This window comes from Crinia signifera, chromosome 1 (genome assembly GCF_055691185.1).
Source record: "Crinia signifera chromosome 1, ASM5569118v1, whole genome shotgun sequence".
Lineage (NCBI taxonomy): Eukaryota > Metazoa > Chordata > Amphibia > Anura > Myobatrachidae > Crinia > Crinia signifera.
This window is the reverse complement of record NC_139217.1, coordinates 317,528,078-317,553,657: the sequence shown is the minus strand read 5'-3', so window position 1 is coordinate 317,553,657 and position 25,580 is coordinate 317,528,078. Positions and strand designations below refer to the sequence as shown.

Sequence of the window (25,580 nt, the reverse complement as noted above, 5' to 3'; positions counted from 1 at the left end):
ATTTCAAACCAAATTCAAGAGTTGATAATAGAATTTAAGACCAATAACCCACATTAATTTAGGAAGTAAAGCATGATATTATCTTATCTGTAGTCACCAGTAGGAGAATACCCTTTTCAAATACTATATAGTCTTTTGGAAATATTGTCAATGCCATTTTTGTATTTAAACTGTATATGTATTCTTACCCAGGCTGTTACACCTTATGGTGTTTCAACACCAATGATACATAATCCATCAACAAATATCATAACAAAATCGTCAAGAGACTTTGTAAGAGAGTCGCTAAACCACGTTACACAAGGAAATGAGACATATGGCTGTACGGCACATGCAGTTTTGGTAAATTGACTTTAAAATTGTGCATGCTGATCATTTGATTTGCAGTCAGTAGCTATTATACAATTGACATAGCTGATAATAACCAGTCAAGTGTTTACTAAAGATAGGGGACGGTGTATTTCCCTTGCATTGTACTGCATGTCCATATACTGTTCCTAGAAAGCTTTTGTTAAATACTCTCAACATTTTTCCTCATAAACCATGCCTACAGTATTTCAGTCCTTTGATCGCATTATATACTTTCCAACCTTCATCCTCAAAGTACATTTATAGGCCCTCATTCTGATTCCTTCACTCACCTGTGCATTCGCACAGGAGAGTGACGGGTAGCAATTGGTTATTCGTCAGCCCGTTCACACTTAGCAGTGCAGGTGGGGCGGCGGGCAGGAGAAGCGCCCATGGAAATGCCCAGCATTTCATGGGCGTTCCCATGAAAACACTGGGCGTTCTCATGCTAATGCGGCCTTGATGCGGGGGTGGGCACTAACGTCAGCAGATGTCAGCTGCCCGCCCTCTTCCCGTACAGGGAAGCCGCAGATCTAAGAAACCTGAGAGGTTTCTTAGATCTGCGAGCACTTGCAAAATCAAATGATGGGATTTCATATCCCTGCTTGAGCACAGGTGTTTATATTAGTACAGTACCTTATTTTGATTAATCCGTATATGCTGAAGCCAGGACATCACTACGTTTCACAAAAACTGCTCCAAAAGCCCTTTAACGCATTCAGGTGATACTAATATAATGCAAAAAGGGTGTGAAAACACCTTTCACCACATTATTTTGGTAAAAATTAATTTTAAGAAATTAGCCCCTCAGAGACCAACAATCGGAATTTTTCTAAAAAGTTTTCTGTTTGGAATCAGAGGCAGAACTCTGGGAGGCAATGGAGGCATCTGCCGCCAGGCTCCTGCTCCCAAGGGGGCACTTCTCCTCCCCTGCAAGTTTAAATCAGTTAATTGAAAACTGTCAATATCTCTTTTGTAATGGAGTTATGAAATATGTGTTCTCTCTTTCTATCTCTCTCTAAATATATATATATATATATATATATATCACACATGTCAGAAAATATATATAATGTAAAATTTAAGGTTGTGTGTGTGAGGGGGAGGGGGGCACCAATATTAATCTTGCCTCCGGGCAACTGGGACAAACTTACGCCACTGTTTGGAATAATTAGTGGGGCTTGCTCTGGCATCCCAGTGGCATCCCCTTGAAGACTAATTAAGCAAATGGAAGTTTCCAATTAGCTTAACCCCTTCCCGACATTTGACGTACATTTACGTCATGGTCGGGAAGCACTTCCCGACACATGGCGTAAATGTACGTCATGGATTTAAACTGTCACCGCGTCTATAGACGCGGTGACAGTTTCAACATGTCTGCTGTCCCTGACAGCAGACATGTCCGTGCATGCCCAGGGGGGGCTGCGATGCCGCCCCCCCGTCGGCGATCGCTGTGATTGGCTGTTCAGTGTGAACAGCCATTCACAGCGTTTTCCTGTGTCACCGGCGAATAACGTTCGCCGGTGACACGGGATCAGAGGTGATTGGTGCTGTAAAGTACAGCACCAATCACCGCGGGGTGTAAGGGTGACACTGGTGTCACCCCACCTCACCCCGCCCGCCCCCAAAGGCCGTGATTGGTCCGTCGGACCGACGGACCAATCACAGCCAAGGAGGGGGATTTAAACTAACGGTGACTGCACTGCAGACGCCATTCCGGTCTGGAATAGCGTGCAGTGCGGTCACCGTACCCCCCTGCCGCCATACTGACCAGAACCTTGCTCCATACTTGCTCCATACTTGCTCCATACTTACCTGATCGCTGCTTCATCACTGCTTCCTGGATCCTGTTGCTACTTGTGCCTTCCTGTGAAATTGTGCTGCTGCAGTGTACTAGCTAGATAGAGAGATAGATAGAGAGATAGAGAGAGATAGAGAGATAGAGAGAGATAGAGAGAGATAGAGAGAGATAGAGAGAGATAGAGAGAGATAGAGAGAGATAGAGAGAGAGATAGTGTCAGAGAGTGCTATATTTTGTGCTGCTGCAGTGTGATATAGTTATAGATAGAGAGAGAGAGATAGAGAGAGAGAGATAGATAGAGAGGCCTAGTGACAGAGTGCTATATTTTGTGCTGCTGCAGTGTGATAGTTATAGAGAGATAGAGAGAGATAGAGAGAGAGAGATAGAGAGAGATAGTGACAGATTGTGCTATATATTTTTTATATAACTGACTGCTGCCCCCTCCTTTTGTGCTGATCAGTATAAATTAACTGATCAGCAACTTTTTGGGGGCGCAGGTTTTTTTTTATATATAGATATACCTGTCAGTGCTGCTGCTGCAGTGTCATAGAGTGATAGATAGTGAGAGATAGAGAGATAGAGAGAGATAGTGACAGAGAGTGATAGAGAGTGCTAAATTTTGTGTCTGCTGCCCCCGCCTTTTGTGCTGATCACTATATCTGAGGTGATCAGCAACTTTTTTGGGGGTACAGAGGTTTTTTTTTTTTATATATATACCTGTCAGTTGCACCAAAGGTTGTGCACCTGCTGCACCTCACTGGTAATCAGTGTCGCATCACTGATCACCTTTTTTTTTTGTGTGTGTGCTGTGGGGTCTTTTTTTAATTTTTTTTTTACACACACTGTGATTTTGTGGGTGTCCTGTGGCCGCTGTGCGCTGATCAGTGACGTACATCACTGATCATCTTTTTCGGCACAGGGTTGATCTATTTTTTTTTTTTTTTTGATCAAATTCCTGTTGCCTTTGAGCGCTGTTCAGTGACAGACGTTACTGACCAACATCTGTGCTCAATTTTTGGCGCAGGACCTTTTTTTTTTTTTTTTAACCCCTTAAATTTTTTATTTTTAACCCCTTCATTTTTTTTTTTTTTTATTGGTATAAAGTATTTTTTTTTTTTCTGCACTACATACATACTACACACTACATACCCCCCGGATTGAAATAAAGTTTGTACCCCCCCTACACTATACACGTGTTGAAACATTTCACTACCAGTAACACAAAAATAAAAATGTCCTCCCAAATGTCCTCCCAAATGTCCTCCCAAATGTCCTCCCAGTCATCCAGGAGAATGTATTCAGTGGAGGAGGCATATGCCATGCTTGCTTCTGACTCTGACACAGCCAGTGATGCAAGCGGGGAATTTGAAGGATTTGCCTTAAGCTCCTCTTCCTCCTCTGGTGATGAGGGACCCCCTCAAAGACGCCCCCGTAGAGCAGCTGAGACCCCCCCCCAATAATTGATCTCGTATGGACCCCACCACCAGACAATTTTGAGCCCCAGGTTCCTGAGTTTTTGGCCATGCCAGGAATCCAATTTGATTCCACAGGTCTCAGAGAAATTGACTTTTTCAAATTATTTTTCTCTGATGATTTTATAAATTTAATGGTGGACCAAACTAATTTATATGCCCAGCAGTTTATTGCTCAAAACCCCACGTCATCATTTGCTAGGTGGACCCCTGTAGATGCAGTAGAGATGATGACGTTTTGGGGTCTGGTGTTTCATATGGGCATAGTAAAAAAGCCAGAAATTAGGCAATATTGGAGTACAGATGTTCTGTACAGTACTCCATTTTACCGTATGGCCATGACCCGGACTCGATTTGAGACAATTCTTAAATTTATACATTACACCGATAATGCACAGTGCCCACCCAGAGATGATCCCACCTTTGACCGGCTATTCAAAGTCAGGCCGGTCATTGATCATTTCAGTGCCAAATTTGAAGAGGTGTACATCCCTGAAAAATTTATTTGTATCGACAAATCCCTTATACATTTTAAAGGAAGGGTTAAATTCCGCCAGTACCTTCCCAGTAAGAGGGCAAGGTATGGCATAAAAATGTATAAACTGTGTGAAAGCACCTCAGGGTACACCCACAGGTTTAGGGTTTATGAAGGGAAGGATTCAAGAATTGAACCGCCAGAATGCCCCCCCTCCCTCGTAGGTGTTAGTGGGAAAATTGTCTGGGATTTAGTGCACCCCTTCCTGGATAAAGGTTATCACCTCTATGTGGATAACTTTTACACCAGCATCCCCCTGTTTAAGGCCCTTGGTTCAAGAGGTACAGCAGCTTGCGGTACTGTGCGCAAGAACCAAAGAGGCCTCCCAAAAACGCACATTGCCCAAGTAATGAGAAGGGGTGAAAGCAGGGGAATATGCAACGAAAATATGTTGTTGGTCAAATATAAGGACAAGAGGGATGTCCTTATACTGACAACAATTCACGGAGACAGTACCACCTCCATCCCTGTACGAGGTACCAGTACCCACACCTCCAAACCTAATTGTATCCTGGATTACAATAGGTACATGGGCGGAGTGGATCTTTCAGATCAGGTACTGAAGCCGTACAGTGCCCTGCGGAAAACAAAAATCTGGTACAAGAAGGTGGCCGTGTATATCATCCAGATGGCACTGTATAACGCTTACGTGCTATTCCGTTCTACCGGCCAGAGGGGGACATTTATGCACTTTCAAGAGGAAGTCATAAAGGGCCTAATATTTGGGAACCAGCAGGCAGAGGGCCCCAGTACTTCTAGTACTGGTCCCCGTATTGTACCAGGGCAGCATTTTCCTGATGAAATCCCCTCCACTGGAAAAAAGGGCAGGACACAAAAAAGGTGCAAAGTTTGCTATAAAAAGGGAATAAGAAAGCAAACTATTTTCCAGTGTGACACTTGCCCCGACAAACCCGGCCTATGTATAAAGGAGTGTTTTAAAATATACCACACATCTATGGAATATTAGGTTCATAATTTCACCGTGCTTCGGGGGTCTTGCTAATGCCACATAGCACCCACCATTCATTCCACCAGAATCTGAGCCGCAAAATCCAAAAATCACTCCTTCCCTTCTGAGTCCTGCCATGCACCCAACTGGTATTTTTTGGTCACATGTGAGGCATTGCCGTACTTGGGAGAAATTGGGGCACAGATTTTGGGGTGCTTTTTCTCCTTCATTCCTTGTGAAAATGAAAAATTTTGAGCCAGAACTGCATTTTTGTGTAAAAAAATGTAATTTTTCATGTTCACTGCCCACTTGTATCAAAATTGGTGAAACCCCTGGGGGTTTGAAATGTACACTATACCCCTAGATGAATTCCCTGAGGGGTGTAGTTTGCAAAATGGGGTGACTTGTGGGGGGGTTCCACTGTATTGGTGCAACATAGCACCCACCATTCATTCCACCAAAATCTGTGCTGCAAAATCCAAAAATCACTCCTTCCCTTCTGAGTCCTGCCATGCACCCAACTGGTACTTTTTTGTCACATGTGAGGCATTGCCGTACTTGGGAGAAATTGGGGCACATATTTTGGGGTGCTTTGTCTCCTTCATACCTTGTGAAAATTAAAAATTTTGAGCCAGAACTGCATTTTTGTGTAAAAAAATGTAATTTTTCATGTTCACTGCCCACTTGTATCAAAATTGGTGAAACCCCTGGGGGTTTGAAATGTACACTATACCCCTAGATGAATTCCCTGAGGGGTGTAGTTTGCAAAATGGGGTCACTTGTGGGGGGGTTCCACTGTATTGGTGCTTTGGGGGTCTTGCTAATGCGACATAGCACCCACCATCATTCCACCAGAATTTGTGCTGCAAAATCCAAATATCACTCCTTCCCTTCTGAGTCCTGCCACTTTTTGGTCACACATGAGGCATTGCCGTACTCGGGAGAAATTGGGGCACAGATTTTGGGGTGCTTTGTCTCCTTCATACCTTCTGAAAATGAAAAATTTTGAGCCAGAACTGCATTTTTGTGTAAAAAAATGTAATTTTTCATTTTCACTGCCCACTTGTATCAAAATTGGTGAAACCCCTGGGGGTTTGAAATGTACACTATACCCCTAGATGAATTCCCTGAGGGGTGTACTTTGCAAAATGGGGTGACTTGTGGGGGGGTTCCACTGTATTGGTGCAACATAGCACCCACCATTCATTCCACCAAAATCTGTGCTGCAAAATCCAAAAATCACTCCTTCCCTTCTGAGTCCTGCCATGCACCCAACTGGTACTTTTTGGTCACATGTGAGGCATTGCCGTACTTGGGAGAAATTGGGGCACATATTTTGGGGTGCTTTGTCTCCTTCATACCTTGTGAAAATTAAAAATTTTGAGCCAGAACTGCATTTTTGTGTAAAAAAATGTAATTTTTCATGTTCACTGCCCACTTGTATCAAAATTGGTGAAACCCCTGGGGGTTTGAAATGTACACTATACCCCTAGATGAATTCCCTGAGGGGTGTAGTTTGCAAAATGGGGTCACTTGTGGGGGGGTTCCACTGTCTTGGTGCTTGGGGGGTCTTGCTAATGCGACATAGCACCCACCAAAATTCCACCAGAATCTGAGCTGTAAAATCCAAAAATCACTCCTTCCCTTCTGAGTCCTGCCATGCACCCAACTGGTATTTTTTGGTCACATGTGAGGCATTGCCGTACTCGGGAGAAATTGGGGCACAGATTTTGGGGTGCTTTTTCTCCTTCATTCCTTGTGAAAATGAAAAATTTTGAGCCAGAACTGCATTTTTGTGTAAAAAAATGTAATTTTTCATGTTCACTGCCCACTTGTATCAAAATTGGTGAAACCCCTGGGGGTTTGAAATGTACACTATACCCCTAGATGAATTCCCTGAGGGGTGTAGTTTGCAAAATGGGGTCACTTGTGGGGGGGTTCCACTGTATTGGTGCTTGGGGGGTCTTGCTAATGCGACATAGCACCCACCAAAATACCACCAGAATCTGAGCTGCAAAATCCAAAAATCACTCCTTCCCTTCTGAGTCCTGCCATGCACCCAACTGGTATTTTTTGGTCACATGTGAGGCATTGCCGTACTCGGGAGAAATTGGGGCACAGATTTTGGGGTGCTTTTTCTCCTTCATTCCTTGTGAAAATGAAAAATATTGAGCCAGAACTGCATTTTTGTGTAAAAAAATGTAATTTTTCATGTTCACTGCCCACTTGTATCAAAATTGGTGAAACCCCTGGGGGTTTGAAATGTACACTATACCCCTAGATGAATTCCCTGAGGTGTGTAGTTTGCAAAATGGGGTCACTTGTGGGGGGGTTCCACTGTATTGGTGCAACATAGCACCCACCATTCATTCCACCAAAATCTGTGCTGCAAAATCCAAAAATCACTCCTTCCCTTCTGAGTCCTGCCATGCACCCAACTGGTACTTTTTGGTCACATGTGAGGCATTGCCGTACTCGGGAGAAATTGGGGCACAGATTTTGGGGTGCTTTTTCTCCTTCATACCTTCTGAAAATGAAAAATTTTGAGCCAGAACTGCATTTTTGTGTAAAAAAATGTAATTTTTCATTTTCACTGCCCACTTGTATCAAAATTGGTGAAACCCCTGGGGGTTTGAAATGTACACTATACCCCTAGATGAATTCCCTGAGGGGTGTAGTTTGCAAAATGGGGTCACTTGTGGGGGGGTTCCACTGTCTTGGTGCTTGGGGGGTCTTGCTAATGCGACATAGCACCCACCAAAATTCCACCAGAATCTGAGCTGCAAAATCCAAAAATTACTCCTTCCCTTCTGAGTCCTGCCATGCACCCAACTGGTATTTTTTGGTCACATGTGAGGCATTGCCGTACTCGGGAGAAATTGGGGCACAGATTTTGGGGTGCTTTTTCTCCTTCATTCCTTGTGAAAATGAAAAATTTTGAGCCAGAACTGCATTTTTGTGTAAAAAAATGTAATTTTTCATGTTCACTGCCCACTTGTATCAAAATTGGTGAAACCCCTGGGGGTTTGAAATGTACACTATACCCCTAGATGAATTCCCTGAGGGGTGTAGTTTGCAAAATGGGGTCACTTGTGGGGGGTTCCACTGTATTGGTGCTTGGGGGGTCTTGCTAATGCGACATAGCACCCACCAAAATTCCACCAGAATCTGAGCTGCAAAATCCAAAAATCACTCCTTCCCTTCTGAGTCCTGTCATGCACCCAACTGGTATTTTTTGGTCACATGTGAGGCGTTGCCGTACTCGGGAGAAATTGGGGCACAGATTTTGGGGTGCTTTTTCTCCTTCATTCCTTGTGAAAATGAAAAATATTGAGCCAGAACTGCATTTTTGTGTAAAAAAATGTAATTTTTCATGTTCACTGCCCACTTGTATCAAAATTGGTGAAACCCCTGGGGGTTTGAAATGTACACTATACCCCTAGATGAATTCCCTGAGGGGTGTAGTTTGCAAAATGGGGTGACTTGTGGGGGGGTTCCACTGTCTTGGTGCAACATAGCACCCACCATTCATTCCACCAAAATCTGTGCTGCAAAATCCAAAAATCACTCCTTCCCTTCTGAGTCCTGCCATGCACCCAACTGGTACTTTTTGGTCACATGTGAGGCATTGCCGTACTCGGGAGAAATTGGGGCACAGATTTTGGAGTGCTTTTTCTCCTTCATACCTTCTGAAAATGAAAAATTTTGAGCCAGAACTGCATTTTTGTGTAAAAAAATGTAATTTTTCATTTTCACTGCCCACTTGTATCAAAATTGGTGAAACCCCTGGGGGTTTAAAATGTACACTATACCCCTAGATGAATTCCCTGAGGGGTGTAGTTTGCAAAATGGGGTCACTTGTGGGGGGGTTCCACTGTATTGGTGCTTGGGGGGTCTTGCTAATGCGACATAGCACCCACCAAAATTCCACCAGAATCTGAGCTGCAAAATCCAAAAATCACTCCTTCCCTTCTGAGTCCTGCCATGCACCCAACTGGTATTTTTTGGTCACATGTGAGGCATTGCCGTACTCGGTAGAAATTGGGGCACAGATTTTGGGGGGCTTTGTCTCCTTCATTCCTTGTGAAAATGAAAAATTTTGAGCCAGAACTGCATTTTTGTGTAAAAAATTTAATTTTTCATTTTCACTGCCCAGTTGGACCACAATTGGTGAAACCCCTGGGGGTTTGAAATGTACACTATACCCCTAGATGAATTCCCTGAGGGGTGTAGTTTGCAAAATGGGGTCACTTGTGGGGGGGTTCCTAAATTTTAGCATCTTATGGTGCCTAGAAACCTACATGGTGCCTAAAAAATAATCTCATAAAAAGGAGGCTCCAAAATCAAGTAGGTGCTCCTTCTATTATGAAGCCTGTGGTTTGGTCAACGTGCACACTATGGCCACATATAGGATATTTATGAAAACAAAAGATTTGGGGGAATCAATTTTTAGTCACATTTCTCTAGTAAAATGTACTGTGTTCCTTAGAAAAATGTATTAAAATTGCAAATCTGCAAAAAAAATGAAATTTTGAAATTTCACCTACACTTTGTTTTAATTCCTGTGAAACACCTAAAGGGTTAACAAACTTCCAAAATGCTGTTTTGAATACTGTGAGGGGTGCAGTTTTTGAAATGGCATCATTTATGGGGGTGTCTCACATACAAGTCCCTCAAAGTCACATCAGAACTGAACTGGTCCCTAAAAAAATCAGTGTTTGAAATTTTCTTGAAAATTTGAGAATTTGCTATTCATATTGTAAGCCTCCTAGTGTCCAAAAAAATTAAAAGGAAGTTGAAATAATGATGGAAACATAAAGTAGACATATGGTCTATGTTAGTTATTAACTATTTTGAGTGGTAAGATTATTTGTCTCACAAGCAGAAAATTTAACATTTTGCAAATCGCTAAATTTTCCATTTTTTCACGACATTTTGGTATTTTTCACAAAAAAACACAGACTGTATCGACCCAAATTTACCACTAATTTGAAGTACAATGTGTCACGAAAAAACAATCTCAAAATCACTGGGATAAGTAAAAGCAAAAAAAAGTTATCCCCACTTAAGTGAGACATGTCAGATTTGAAAAAAATGGCTCTGTCAGGAACGCAAAAACTAGCTCTGTCAGGAAGGGGTTAATTAGTCAGTAATTACTCACTTTCTGAAGCAGTGTCTTCTTGTTCCAATATCCATAAAGTCTGTTAGGAAGGGATTGTGGTGTACCTCTTAAGGCCCCCATATACACAGGTCCGACTTGTCCAATGGACAAATCGGACCTGATTTCTCATCACAGGAGCTAAAAAGCACCTGCCATGTACAGTACACTGATGCACCCGATTCCGATATATCATACGAGCTGCACGTATGATCTACAGCAGGGGTGGCCAACTAGTCTGAGGCAAAAAGCCTACAAATATCTGTAGTTAAGCTAAAGAGCCGATATGATGTGCGGCCACAAAAATGATACTAGCTGGTACAAGGTCGTGTACTATTTTTGTGCAAGCACCCTCACATCAAATATACTGAAAGAATCAGGTCCACATAAAATACATTTTAGAAGCCAGATTCATATAAAATACTTAAAAAAATATCTAGAACCTCATAGGGGGTTATTCTTACCTGATAGCTGCTGTGCGAATTTGCACAGTGGCCGATTTTCAAACAACTGCACATGCATATGGATCCTAGCGATTCAACCCAAAATCCAGCGTTTTTTTCTGATTGCTGGCCATTCGCAGGTTTACTGACCGGAAACCGGCACTTGTGGGTGTCACCGTGCCCTTACCTGGCAATGATGGGAAAAACAGGTGTGCAGAAGCGTTTTCATGTAGGTTCTCTGATTTCAGCTCAATCAGCCTGATTCTATCGCACAGGCAGAGTAGGTTCTGGGTTCTGGGATGGTGAGTGAGTTGTGAATCGATTTGCAGCTACACACCAGTCGGCATGATTTCCACAAGCCATTGGCAGGCTTGCACTGCTTCCTCCCTGTGGACCCCTTGAGCTCTGCCTCTCCTCATGCAATGCGCATGGAGCAGATTGGATCATGCTCCTCCCAGATAGTGAAGCCTCCTCTGAACAGCTGCGTATCTGTCAGAGGAGGCAGGCTGAAAGTCCCGGAGCCACATATCACAACAATATCACAGAAAGAGCCACATGTGGATCAGGAGCCACTGGTTGGCCACTGCTGATCGACAGTATGCGATGTGCACATGAATGGTCTTCGGATCCGATCACATGTCCAACACCTCCAATTTGTGCTCATTTCACCAGATATATCAATGAATTCGGCCCAAATCGGACCTTTAGTTCTAGCTTTTGCATGTGTTTGTACTCCATAGGTGAGCCTAGGCTGGAAGCATAGATATATAATTGAGGGGTGATGCTTTCCTATACCTTGATATTGTCTATGTTTCAAATATACTGTATATATGTGTGTGTGTATATATATATATATATATATATATATATATATATATGTATGTATGTATGTATGTGTATGTATATATATATATATATATATATATATATATATATATATATATATAACTTGTTACCAACTTTGTTTGCTGCCTTTTATTAATGCAAAGCAATAAAGAATTAGTAGTGCCAAAACTAGTATACTATACAGTATATGTGCAAACTAACGGGGGCTTTTTCTTAGAAATACAACAAACTGAATTACTTTACAATGATTCTTTATTTTATTTTCCAGGGATGCATTATGAACCAAATTCCACTGTGGGTGATCCATAGCACTAGAGTACAAGAGTACTGCCAGCATGTCTTAAACAGCAAGCTCAAGACAAAATAACACATGGAGGAAATACTTTGTATGTGAATACTTTGCATTATTCAATTGTTTTTCAACATTTTAGCTTGCTATTCCCGGGGGTGGTGAGCTTAATATGGCCCTACTATCTCCTGCCAATTTAGAATGTTTACAATTGAATACCACCTATTATGTTAATATGTACTGTACTAGGTAGGCAGTTATTTTAGAAAAATTGAGCACAGTAGCTTCAAATAAATTCAAGAATTTCTGTTTTATTTATATTTATATTTCTATATGTTTTTGTTGCTAAATGTATTAATTAATTAATTATTAGGGGAATATAAAACACAGCTATGTATATTATTTTAGACTTTTTACAGGCTTTCTATGCAAACATTTTCAGATGCACATATCTGACTTGAGCAATACTTTTTTTTATTTAGAAGGTAGGATGACAGCTGGGATAACTGACCCCTAGTCAGGCATCTGCTTATCAGTCATGGCTAGCCCTATGTTTGCTTTATCACACATCTCTAAAATGAACAATGCATCTATATATTATAGCAAAGTTTGACAATAGCAAGAAGATCTCTTGTCATGGGTTCATTAGCATATCATTTGACATTCACCTCTTTATAATACTAGTTAAGCTAGCCATACAATTTGCTGCACATTAAGATCAAGCTGAAGCAGTAATACTTAACATTCTTGTATTAAGTAGAGATGTGCAGATTCTGATTTACTTGGTTCTTATCACAAAATTATCGCATATATACACATATATATCACAAAATATTTGGATTTTTCTGATTCGCTATCGGCTGTCACGTGTTTTGGATAGCCAATAAGATCCCGCTGTGAGAACCAAGTAAATTCGGTTAAAACCGAACCCGCACATCTCTAGTATTAAGACAATGCAAAGGCTGCTAGTTATGATTTCTAATAATTATAGATCGGACGCATGCATTTCAAAGGTTCATTTTTAATCTGTCAAATTATGTATCAGTTATATTAAAAATCTTACTAATAACATGAAGCTTATTTAATAAAACCTCCTTTCCACAACCTGAGCTAATCTTCCCTCAAATAAGAATTGTTGTGCTTTCATAGCCTGGTTCAGGCATACTCCTTTTCAGTTCCTATGGTTATGTTGGCTTACTGCCTGGAGAAGTTAAAACATAAATGGCTTCTCACAGAGGTGTTGGCTATTAGCCCATCGGACAAGCTGCAGCTCACTCCAATCATTCTATTCTACACATGGAGAAAAGACAACACTGACTGACATGGCATAAGTTTAGGGGTGGAAGACATGCTCACCAAATTTCCCAGCACCTATACCATACTTGCCTACTTTTGAGGGGGCGTGTCATGCTCCACCCAGAGGGTGTGTCTAGTTCCATATATGGAGCAATTGTGAAAAGAGATTGTGAACGTGGCACCTAGAAGCGTGGGTGTGTACTGCTACATCCGAGAGGAATCTTTTATAATGACTTATATCCAAATGTAGATGAGCCCCAAGTGAGTAAGAGATACTATACTTGCTAAAGTAAAGTCACTAAAACGCATTAGGGATTATTACTCTATTGTGCTTTACACGTGGTTCCATATAAATGGCCACAAGACATGCATGTACTCATAGGAATCATTGTGTTCTATAACCAAAGAATGCAGGAGGGTAGGCAGCTATGACCTATACACCTTACTTGCACTCCTCAGTAAATTGTTATGATGTCCACCGGGACCTGGGGAGTGAATGTTGGTGGTGAGAGCAGGTGGTCAGGCGTGAGCCCGCAGCCGGGACCGCCGGTTAGGACGGCCACAGCGGATGCTACTCTAACTCTATTGAGCCCCTGAGGCAGATGGTAAACCCCTGCAGAGCTAGGCTTCACCTGTGGCCGCCGCGTCCGAAGGAGCGAGTTAAGCCCGCTCCGACCCCGATGCAGCCAGGTCTTAGGAATGGGCAAGGGGTAGACGATCGCCACAGGGTACTCAAGAGGATCACTGGCTACCGGGCCTAGCTGGAAGTGGACCCCTGACTGCCGGCACCTGGCCAAACCGGGATGCGACCGTTTCGCAGACACAAGGAGGACCGGTAGAGGAATCCCCAGCAGGAAGCACCACGACTCCTCAAAACACTGTAAACCCAAGGAATACTCCCTGCCTAATGGATAGGATAAAAGACTAATGGGAGGTAGATTAAGAGGGATAACAGCTGGTGAGGATAACACTGTACCCACTGCGGGGTACGGCCACGGCGGGCCACGAGCAGGAACAGGACAAGGAAAAGTAAGCCCACGGAGGGGCACGGCCACGGCGGGTCACGAGAAGGAACAGGACAATGAAAAGTTAGCCCACGGAGGGGCACGGCCACGGCGGGCCACGGGAAGGAACAGGACAATGAAAAGTAAGCCCACGGAGGGGCACGGCCACGGCGGACCACTGAATATGAGAAATAGAGACCAAGGCTCCAAAGGAGCACTTACGTGACCCACGGATGATGGAAGAAGTGGGCCGAACGCAAGCTCACGCTGAAGCTGGCCTCTGGAAGTTGTGAATGGCTTGGCAGATTCTGGATACTGTCCGAAGCTGGGACACAGGCAGAAGAAGGGCACTGCAGCAGACAGGACACTGACAGGGGCAGGACACTGGAGCTGATATGACACAAGGACCAAGGACCTGGAAGCCTCGGGGACCGGGGAGCGTGCTTAGACAGAGAAATAACTCTAGGCACAAAAAGCTATAACCGGCGTCTGTGCCCAGCAGACGCCGGCTATTTATTTTGAACTTCGCGCCGCCTGACTGACGTCAGGCGCGCGCGTCATCTGCCGCCGGGCGGAAGCTCAGGGACGTTGCCTAGCAACGTCCCGACGCTCCGCTTCAAAGGGAGGCTTGAGACGCTGCCGGGCAACGTCCCGGGCCGCGTCACAGGGGAAAACATCCGCCGTCCGTCCAGGTGCATCGCAGCCCGGACGGCGGCGTGCAACATAAATATTAAAAGCAATGATTGCAAGTCAGTGCTTTTCTCCTGATAAGAACTACTTGACTTTGGGACAGATTCTCTAAGCTTAAAAAGTGATAAAATGGAGAGTGATAAACAGCCAGCCAATCAGCTCCTACCTGCCATGGCATAATGTGACATAGGCATTACAGAGTGTTGAATAATGTATGTGTATTCTTAACAGTAAGTCAAATTTAAATCAGGCATGGGGAGGGGGCACCAACATGTATCTTGCCTCCGGGCAACTGGGATGAACCTATGCCACTGTGTGGGGCTGAGACAAAAAGTATAGTCACAACCTGAAGGATGTAGGGTCCTCCAAGAGTCGGCCAGCTGGTGCTAATGGAACAGTCTCCTAACTCGGTATTTAGCTGCTGAAAAATGTGGGGAATTTGTGGACATGTCGAGTACAGGATCTAGAGACCAATTAAGGTCTCTGCCCATAACTGTAATAATCTTCACCAATGGCTCTATCAAATCCAGGGCAGAGTTAATAAAGTAGTGTTGATCAGTTTTTGGCATGTAAATAGTGTCCCGCGGCAGGGGGGGGGGGCAGTTGAGAGTCCCTCCTGTCGTCCATGAATAGACGTTGTGTGCCTGTGCACAGCGTATATTCCTGCAGGCAGAGGGACTGGGGGCTGGCCAGCAGCTCACAGAGATGCTGGGCATGCCCCCACCGTGGCGGAAAATGGGGACATGGCTTCGCGGCAGCGACGCGACTATAGACCATGCCCCTTTCCGATAGGCCACACCCAAAAAAAATTGACGCGCACATTCGGCACGCACCCTGTCCTGGCCCGGTGTCTCTGTATGTTGGGAGGTATGCACCCTTAGCTTTCCCATCAGGATTGTTGTTAAGAAATACTGGGGCAGATGTATTATAGTGGAGAGGCGAAGCAAGAAGGGACATCTTGTCTGCCAAAGCTGGGGAGCGCAAATTCCCCACTCCGACGATGTCCCTTCCTGGACATAGTGCATCAGTTTACACTGACGCGCTGTCTCCTTCCCCCCGGCCAGCTAGACTGGGCATGCGCGGGATCACGCTACTCATGCGAGATTCTAGCACAGCCCAGAGCCAGCAGCAGGGACAGTGCTGTCAAGTTAGGGCTTCAATACCCTGCTGCTGGTGAAGAAGATAGCTGTAGCAGGCAGAACGGTCAGCCAATATGGACAGGGGCACATAGCTCCCCTGTCATTTAGCGCACACCGGCTCCTTCATACACGAGGGAGAAGCGATATCAGTGCACATAACATACGCTGATATCCCTTCTCCCCCATAATGACACTTCATACATCTGCCCCACTGTTGGAAAACAGCAGTTAGATAAGGAAGGGACCTTAAGAGCAGATTTAAAATGTGTCTCCTGAGTCATGGCTATGTCGACTCGGCCCATAAAGAGTGGAATAATTTGGATCTTTTCTCAGGTATGTTTAAACAGCGAGCATTGAGGGAACAAATTGTCATTTTATTGGGTGTAGCCATCTATTTGGGGTAATAAAAGAAAGCAACTTTGCAAAGGAGAGTTGAACGTTGTGGTCTAGGCAATGCAGCCAGGTCCAGAATGTTTGGAGGGGCCTGTGGTGGCTGGGTGACATCACATGAAGCTGCTGCGACCCCAAAATTTTTTTTCAAAACTACATGCTGAATTAGGCCCTTAATTTGCAACTCATATTGAATGAAGAAAAATCTGGACAGAAATGAAGTAACACAACAACTTTGCCAATGCCACATCCCATTCATTTCGGCAATGTTAACTCTCCTGTGAAATCTGAATTTTAATGCAATATAATGGTCTTTGCATATCATATAAAACATTCTAATTTTTATTAGAGATGTGCACCGGCCACTTTTCGGGTTTTGGGTTTTGGGTTCTGATTACCTTGAGGTTTTGGGTTCTAATGGGTTTTGGCAAAACACCTCCTAAGTGTTTTGTGTTTGGATTTATTTGGGTTTTGGGTTCTGATTTTTTTGTTAAAAAAGCCTAAAAACAGCAAAAATTGCAGAATTTTGTGTTTTTTTTGCTCCTACACTATATTGACCTCAATAACATTCATTTACACTCATTTCCAGTGTATTCTGAACACCTCACACCTCACAATATTGTTTTTATTGCCAAAGTTTGCACTGAGGTAGCTGGATAACTATGCTAAGCCACACAAGTGTGCGGCACAAACACGTGGCTCATGTAAGAGTGGCACTGCAGCGGCAGACATGATGGCAGTTTAAAAAAATAGGCCCATAAAAGATACCTATCTGGCTTGATCATGCACTGTTTACCATGTGCAGCCAAGGAGCGGTGGGCATTTTGTGCAGCACAGAGTTTGTCTGCAAGTGTGTAACTGTTTCGATCACTTTAACATCCAACAAGACCCCTATCTGGCTTGATTGTGTGATAATGTAATCTGATTGTTTAATTTTGTGATTATTATTCATTTATTATTACCAGTCGTCTCTTAAATCATTGCCTAATGGGTGTAGGGGAGTGGGCTAATCAATTTTAAGGTGGCAGATGGAAGATGTAATGTAATGTAAACCATCACTAGCATTGGTTGCAGCAGTGGCAGTAACTAACGGACCCGGCTGTGCAGATAAGGAGGAAGCTGACAGCGATGATGTCAAAGGGAGAGCCAGCGAACTGTTGCTCCATGCAGCGCTGGAAAACTTCGCTGCCCGTGGTAATGCCATAGGGCATGCGTAACCATCACTAGCATTGGTTGCAGCAGTGGCAGTAACTGATGGACCCGGCTGTGCAGATAAGGAGGATGCAGACAGCGATGATGTCAAAGGGAGAGCCAGCGAACTGTTGCTCCATGCAGCGCTGGAAAACTTCGCTGCCCGTGGTGATGCCATAGGGCATGCGTAGGAAGACGTAGCACCCAATAGGGGTCATGAAGGCAGTAAGCATGGAAGAGGCTCTGTCCAGAGGGATCTGCCAAAACTCACACTTGGCATTCAGGGTGCTAAAGACCGTTGCACCTGGCATGTCAGTGATCACCTGCTCGATGGTGCAGAGTGTGTATCTGTTTTGGTCAGTTTAATATTTCATAAGACCCCTATCTGTCTTGATTGTGATTATGATTATTTTTATAATTAATTTCATCTGATTTTTAATTTGGTGATTCATTTATTATTTATTATTACCATTCGTCTCGTCAATCATTGCCTAATGGGTGGAGTGGAGGGGGCTAATCAATGACTAGGTGGCAGCTGGAAGAGTTCTATCTGGCTGCGACTTCTGTAACTCTATTGATCGCTAGGGTGGATTCAGGTGATCTGGCTCGCTAGGCGGGTGTTCCCTTTGCTCACTGCTTCACATGCGTCCCTCGTGAAGCTGTGCGCTCTGTCGAGGAGGATGTCCTTTGCCGTTAGAGAAGTACTGATCTTCTCTAAAGGTGTTACGACTCGTAGCTGCACTCCCCTGCTACAACCTCAAAACAAGCACCAAGACCCCTATCTGGCTTGATTGTGCACTGTTTACACAGTGCAGCCGAGGAGCAGTGGGCGATTGGTGCAGCAATCAATTACTCTCATTAGTGGAATGCAATCAGTTGTATGCATTTAAAAGACAAGTCCCTCATACGAATGACTCTCAGCAGTGGGCACCAGACCAGACAGGTAGATGAAGCAGTACTAGACACCACACGGTAGATACTGCAGTACTAGGCACAAGACCGGTAGATAAGGCAGTACTAGGAAGTACTAGGCACCAGACGGTAGATACGGTAGTACTAGGCAGTGGGCACTAGACCAGACAGGTAGATGAGGCAGTATTAGTTGTGTGTGTATCTGTTTTGGTCAGTTTAATATTTAACAAGACCCCTATCTGGCTTGATTGTGATTATGATTGATTGATTATTAAGTAATTTAATGATGTGATTGATTCATGGTCGAAACCCCGTTTAAAACTTTCCTAATCCTGACCCTGATGTGCAGTTTGTCTCTGTGCTGAAAGATCCCAATCTCAAATGGCAGACTGAACAACCTGTGGATAGCCATATTTCAAAAAATGTGAATGGGCTTGTGTGGCAGCCCACTACAGGATACCCCCTGTGCCCCTGGAGTGCCCCCAAAGAAGTTTAATTGCAGCCAATGCAGCTCAGAGGAAAACTGCAGGGATGTGAGGGGTTAAACAGCCCCAGCTCAGTCCACGTGCAGGGAGCCTGACACCCCCCTGATTGGCTGCCCAGGGAGTGTGGCAGTCCACCCCTGGTGTACTCTTGTGCCCCCAAAGAGATTTTAATTGCGTATTTGAATCCTTTGTTTCACCCAAACTCCACTTAAATGTCATTGTTGATTCTGAAACTGGGTGTTCTTGAATGATACTAAAATGTACACGTTAAAATGTATCTACCCTTTAGGTAAGTCTTTGCAAAAAGAAACACTGTATGCATATGTTGTGTTATCTGTCAGAGCTATTTCTAGGTTGTCTAGTTCATGGGTGTCGGGGTTACCGTGGTTATTATGCCAAGGTATATTTCTGAGATAAAGATCTACCTGCAAGAATGAAAGTGCTTGTTTAGTATTTCTAGAAATTTGCATTTTTATGGGAAAAAAAATCAATGTACATTGAAGTTGTAAAGTGTAAATTTTTTGTAAGTAGAATAAATCTCTACAACGGTTAATTTTGATTATTCTCTTATTCATAAATTGTTCACTTTACATATTTTGAGCAAGTGCTTTATAGAAAGCTACATTTTCTAATAAAATCTTGGTTTTGTATGTTTTCTACACAAAATTTTTTTTAATTTAATTTAATTGCTCAGAGGAAAACCTCCTTTGCTTGTGGAAGCTGCAGGTCTGTGAGGGTTTAACAGACTCAGCTAGTGTCCTAGTGTCCCAGCTCCCCTGCACATGAGACAGGAAGCTGGGAGGTCAGAGGTGATCCCAGCAGCAGTGTGTGAGAGAGAGAGAAAGTGTGCAGAGGGGTGAAGAGCTTGTATCCTGAGCCAGGAAGCATGCAGACAGAGATGCTGTGCAGAGAGAAGCACACATCTGAGACCAGGCACTGGGAGCAAGGACCCAGCAGTTAATGACAGCCAGCACCGCTGACCAGAAGAAGGGGTGAGCAGCATGTGAAGGGAGATAGAGCCCAGTAGGAGTGACTGCAGAGACCTACAGCACGGAACTAGGCAGAGAGGGACATTGCCGCCCATCTGGGAGTCACCCAGAGGACCACACAGCACCCAAGACAGGCAGTGGCCAGCCAGGAGTCGTGACCAGCAGGAGCTGGCAACTGCAGCTGATTGTTCAGGTACTGGGGTGTTGGATACCCCCACTAACAGGACTGCCTGTTTGCCTCTGATACAGGAGATTGCCCTAAGGGATGGGAATCTGCCTGCCCCTCTTAGAGAGGATTTTTGATCACTTTTGTTATACATAAAAGTAGTGTGCACACTAAGTTATGGCCTAATCACCTGGGGGGTTATTCTAGTCCATTCTTTCTGACAAAATCCTTCTTAGATGGACAAAACCATGTGCACTGCGGGTGGGGCAGATGTAACTTGTGCAGAGAGAATTAAATTTGGGTGGGGTTTTTCTTCATAGTGAGATCTATATTGAAGTGTAAAATCATGCAGTCAGTATTTTCCCTGCACAGAAACAAAATAACTCACCCAAATCTAATTCTCTCTGCACATGTTACATCTGCCCCCCTGCAGTGCACATGGTTTTGTCCATCTAAGAAGGATTTTGTCAGAAAGAATGAACTAGAATAAACCCCCTTGTGAGGATTTCCTTCGCGGGACCGTTATTCAAATTCAGGAACTGTGTTGTTTTGCACCAGGGACTACCGCGCAGTGTATATAGGGTGCATAGCGCCACTTGGCGGACATGTTGTGACGTAATATTATTCTGTCATATTGTTATTGTTGTGATGTAATTTATTGCGTAATCATTCTCTCTTTAATCTGGTCATTGATTAGTTATAGCTTTAATTACTTAATGATATAAAGTGACTGTTTTGCATAAATACGTGAGTGTATTGCAGCAACCCATTTACATATCTCCTTTAAATAAATATTTGTTGCTGCTAGCCGTAGTAGCCTTGTCTTTTGTGGGTTCTCCTTGGGTTGTGCCATTCCCTGCCACAGGTTCTCCGGAAGAAGCCGTGAGGAATCCAGAAGCTGCCGCCGTAATCAGCTCCAGATTCAGGTACTATTTTGCACCACACCGTTACAGGGGCACTGGCACAGAAGCGCAAAAGGAGAGGTCAGAGGTGAAATGAAACTGTGCCGGAGGAGGGTTTGCAGCAGCGTGAGAGAGGATGACACGTGCTTAGAGAGAGAAGACAGGCTGGGCACCCTAAAGATCCACAGAGAGGAGAGCAGCAGAGTGCGCAGCCTGGAAGCGTGCAGAAGTGAGACCCGCTAGAGAGGAGAGAGCCGGGCAGCGTTTCCTCCTTTAAATAAATATTTGTTGCTGCTAGCCGTAGTAGCCTTGTCTTTTGTGGGTTCTCCTTGGGTTGTGCCATTCCCTGCCACAGGTTCTCCGGAAGAAGCCGTGAGGAATCCAGAAGCTGCCGCCGTAATCAGCTCCAGATTCAGGTACTATTTTGCACCACACCGTTACAGGGGCACTGGCACAGGAGCGCAAAAGGAGAGGTCAGAGGTGAAATGAAACTGTGCCGGAGGAGGGTTTGCAGCAGCGTGAGAGAGGATGACACGTGCTTAGAGAGAGAAGACAGGCTGGGCACCCTAAAGATCCACAGAGAGGAGAGCAGCAGAGTGCGCAGCCTGGAAGCGTGCAGAAGTGAGACCCGCTAGAGAGGAGAGAGCCGGGCAGCGTTTCCGTGCAGGAGACCCGGCGGTGATGGACAGCAGCGCACACAGAGAGAGCCAGCAGCCAGCATCATGAGGAAGGCAAGAGGGAGGCCCTGCAGAGTGCCAGCCGTGACACCAGGGAGACGCTACCGGCCGGAGCCGGCAAAAGCAGCAGAGTACAAGGGTGCCCTACCCCCACTCAGCCTGTACCCTTCCTGCCCCAGCCCTGACTCCCCCAAGTCAGGGAGATCACATTCTCACCCATGAAGATGGTGACACAATTTTAAAAGAGGACAGAGAACAATCTCATGCACATGAGACCACTGTGCTTGATACAAGACAGACCAGAGTCCACCTAAAGGTGTCGGCTAGTACAGCATCCCTAAAAGTCTCAAGGCTCCAAAAAAAATTAGGCAGTGAGCCCCTGACCAGACAGGTACAGCAGTATTAGGCAGTGAGCCCCAGATCAGACAGGTAGATACGGCAGTATTAGGCAGTGAGCCCCAGACCAGACGGTAGATATGGCAGTACTAGGCACCAGACAGGTAGATAAGACAGTAGTACTAGGCACAAGACAGGTAGATACGTCAGCAATACTAGTATTGTGCACCAGCAGAATTTATAATAATTAATTTTCTTATTAGGTACTGCTTGGCCGTGGCACTCAGTGGCAGACGTCAGTGCACAAGCAGCATGGAATTCTTTTTTACAGTCCCACACAGCACAAGTATTATTTTTATTTTTATCAAATTAGATATAGCAGCTGTGTGGTTGGAGGAATATGGCCGACGTGTCGCTGGATGAACTGATCAGGAAACGGGGAATGTCCGTGGGCACCGGGATGTACCGCAGGGTCAGTAACAGGGGAGGTATAGGAAACGTGAGATCCAGACTCCAACCATCTGTGAACAATCGTCCACTTGCCACCAGTTTTCAGAGAACATTTGATGCTCGTCAGAAAATTGGTGTGACTGATGCACGCCAAAAACTAGGGATAAAAGATGCCCGTGAAAAGTTGGTGGCCAAAGATGCTCGCTTCCGCATAAGGGGTAAAGTGCAGGACGCCCGTGAAATGCTGAATTCGAATAAGCAACAGATCATGGCAGGAGACAAGCCTATCAAAGTGATGGACGCTCGTGAAAAGATTACTTTAAGAGGAGTGCTCCAACAGTGGTCGAAACCCCGTTTAACAACCTGGCTGATCCTGACCCTGATGTGCAGTTTGTCTCTGTGCTGAAAGATCCATATTTAAAAAAATGTGTGGCAGCCCACTACAGGATACCCCCTGTGCCCCTGTGCCCCAAAGAAGTTTAATTGCAGCCGCCCCCAAAGAAGTTTAAATGCAGCCTCCCCCAAAAAAGTTTAGCCGCCCAAAAAGATGTGTAACTAATTGTACCCAACTGGTCATCAAAAATAAATCAATCTTTATTGTGAAAACAAGGTATCAAGTGGCAAAGAAAAGGAAGCCAGTGATGAGAATTTTGTGAGCTGTGAAAGTATTATCAAGGAAACATAACTTTACTTAAGTTTTGAGGAAAGGCTTTATCGGACCATTTCATGAATAAAGAACAGTTGATGAAGAAATTAAATAAGTATTCATCGTTCTTGTCATTAAATTAAAAGGAGAGAGATGCGAAGGTCAAATCATTACAAAGGTTATCTGATGAGGAAAAAGCAGTTCTCTCTAAAAGGCTATGCACATATGACAAATACTACAAAATGTTTGCAAATCAATTAAAAATTGAAAAGGGGGGCCAGAAGGTTTGTACAGCTTTATCTCCTAAAAAATTTCCAACAACTTGTTCCGAAGCAACTGTGTCTGTTAGTAGGTCAGCCTGTACAACTAACGGCAAAGAAAGTGACTATCTTCAAAACAAAAGGATTTTTGCCGCTTCAGAAACTGATCATGCTCAAGGTGAAGGCAGTCAGTGTACACCTCAGAATGCTAACCAAATACACAAAGTCCATGCAAAGATAAAGGATATTGTAAAAGAAAATTGCACTGACAAGTCTTCAACTTACAAAAACCAAGCTATGTATAAAACTGCAGTAACTGGAAAACTAAAAAAAACTTTAGCCGCCCACAAAGAACTTTAATTGCAGCCGCCCAGGCTTGATTCTGATTATGATTGATTGATTATGATAGATTGATTATGATTGATTGATTATGATTGATTGATTATTAATTATGATGTGCCTGATCCTGACCCTGATGTGCATTAAAAATGACTCTCAGCAGTGGGCACCAGACCAGACAGGTAAAAAAAGGTTAGCCGCCCAAAAAAAGAAGTGTAATTGAGCCTTCCTGCCCCAGCCCTGAGTCCCCCAGGTCAGGGAGATCACATTCTCACCCATGAAGGTGCAGCAATCAAGTGGAATGCAAACAGTTGTATGCATTGAAAAGACAAGTCCCACATATGAATGACTCTCAGCAGTAGGAATAATGAATGGTGATGCAAGATGGAATTGTCCTTGGGCCCTCCCACCCACCCTTATGTTGCGAAAATAGGACATGCACACTTTAACAAACCAAACATTTCAGCGACAGGGCCTACAAAACTGTGGCTGAAATGATTGGTTTGTTTGGGCCCCCACAAAAAATAAAACAATTCATAAATCTCCCTGTATAAACTGGCTCTACAGTAACAAGATGTCATCGTCACTCATCATCATCATCATCATCCTCCTCCTCCTCCTCTGATTCCTCGCCCCCTTCAGTGTGTACTTCCTCATTCTCAGAGATTATCAATTCGTCCACAATAGCGACATGCTTTGCGGAATCGCTCCGCTTTAGCTCCTCCCTCACTTTCTCCAGCTGCTTTTGCAACAGCCTGATCAGGGGAATCACCTGACTAATGCAGGCAGTGTCGGAACTGACTTCACGTGTGGCTACTTCAAACGGCTGGAGAACCTTGCACAACACGGAAATCAGCCTCCACTGCGCTTGAGTCAGGTGCAGCCCCGCTCCTCTGCCTATGTCGTAGGTGGCTGTGTAGGCTTAAAAGGCCTTTTGCTGCTCCTCCATCCTCTGCAGCATATAGAGGGTGGAGTTCCAGCGCGTCACCACCTCTTGTTTCAGCTGATGGCAGGGCAGGTTGCAGAGTTTTTGCTCCCGCTCCAGCCTTCGGCAGGCTGTGGCAGAATGCCGAAAGTGTCCGCAAATTTTGCGTGCCACCGCAAGCATCTCCTGCACACTCCTGTCATTTTTTATGAAATGCTGCACCACCAAATTTATTGTGTGGGCAAAACATGGCACGTGCTGGAAATTGCCCATGTTTAATGCCCGCACAATGTTACTGGCGTTGTCCGACACCACAAATCCCCAGGAGAGTCTAAGGGGGGTAAGCCACAGGGAGATGATTTCCCTCAGTTTCTCTAAGAGGTTGTCGGCGTTGTGCCTCTTCTTGAAACCGGTGATACACAGCGTAGCCTGCCTAAGAAGGAGCTGGCATGCAGGAGATGCTGCTGCTGCTGCTGCGGAAGGTGATGCATCTACCCAGTGGGCTGTCACAGTTATATAGTCCTTAGTTTGCCCTGATCCACTTGTCCACATGTCTGTAGTTAAGTGTACAGTGGGTACAGCCGCATTTTTCAGGGCACTGAGGACACTTTTTCTGACCTCACTGTACATCGCGGGTATCGCCTGCCTAGTGAAGTGGAATCTAGACGGGATTTGGTACCGGGGACACAATACCTGCATCAACCGTTTAAATCCCACTCCATTGATGGCGGACACCGGACGCACGTCTAACACCAACATAGCTGTCAAGGCCGCAGTTATCCGCTTTGCCATAGGATGACTGCTGTCGTATTTCATCCTCATGGAAAATGACTGTTGGACGGTCAATTGCTTAGTGAAAGACGTAGCGGTCTTACGACTTCCCCTCTGGGATGATGACTGACTTCCCCTCTGGGATGATGACTGACTTCCAGGAGCAGCAGC

At 44.6% G+C, this 25,580-nt stretch overlaps 1 protein-coding gene across 1 annotated transcript in view; it reads left to right on the top strand.

Annotated features, from left to right (window-relative positions):
• The window catches only part of HSD17B3 (hydroxysteroid 17-beta dehydrogenase 3), a 52,438-nt gene extending 40,511 nt beyond the window's left edge, over positions 1–11,927 (top strand). The window contains exons 10-11 of the mRNA XM_083158343.1: positions 193–342; positions 11,821–11,927. Coding sequence (XP_083014469.1) covers positions 193–342; positions 11,821–11,919 — 249 coding nt within the window. The 3' untranslated portion in view covers positions 11,920–11,927. The remainder of the gene's footprint in view (positions 1–192; positions 343–11,820) is intronic.
• Positions 11,928–25,580: the final 13,653 nt, after the last annotated feature.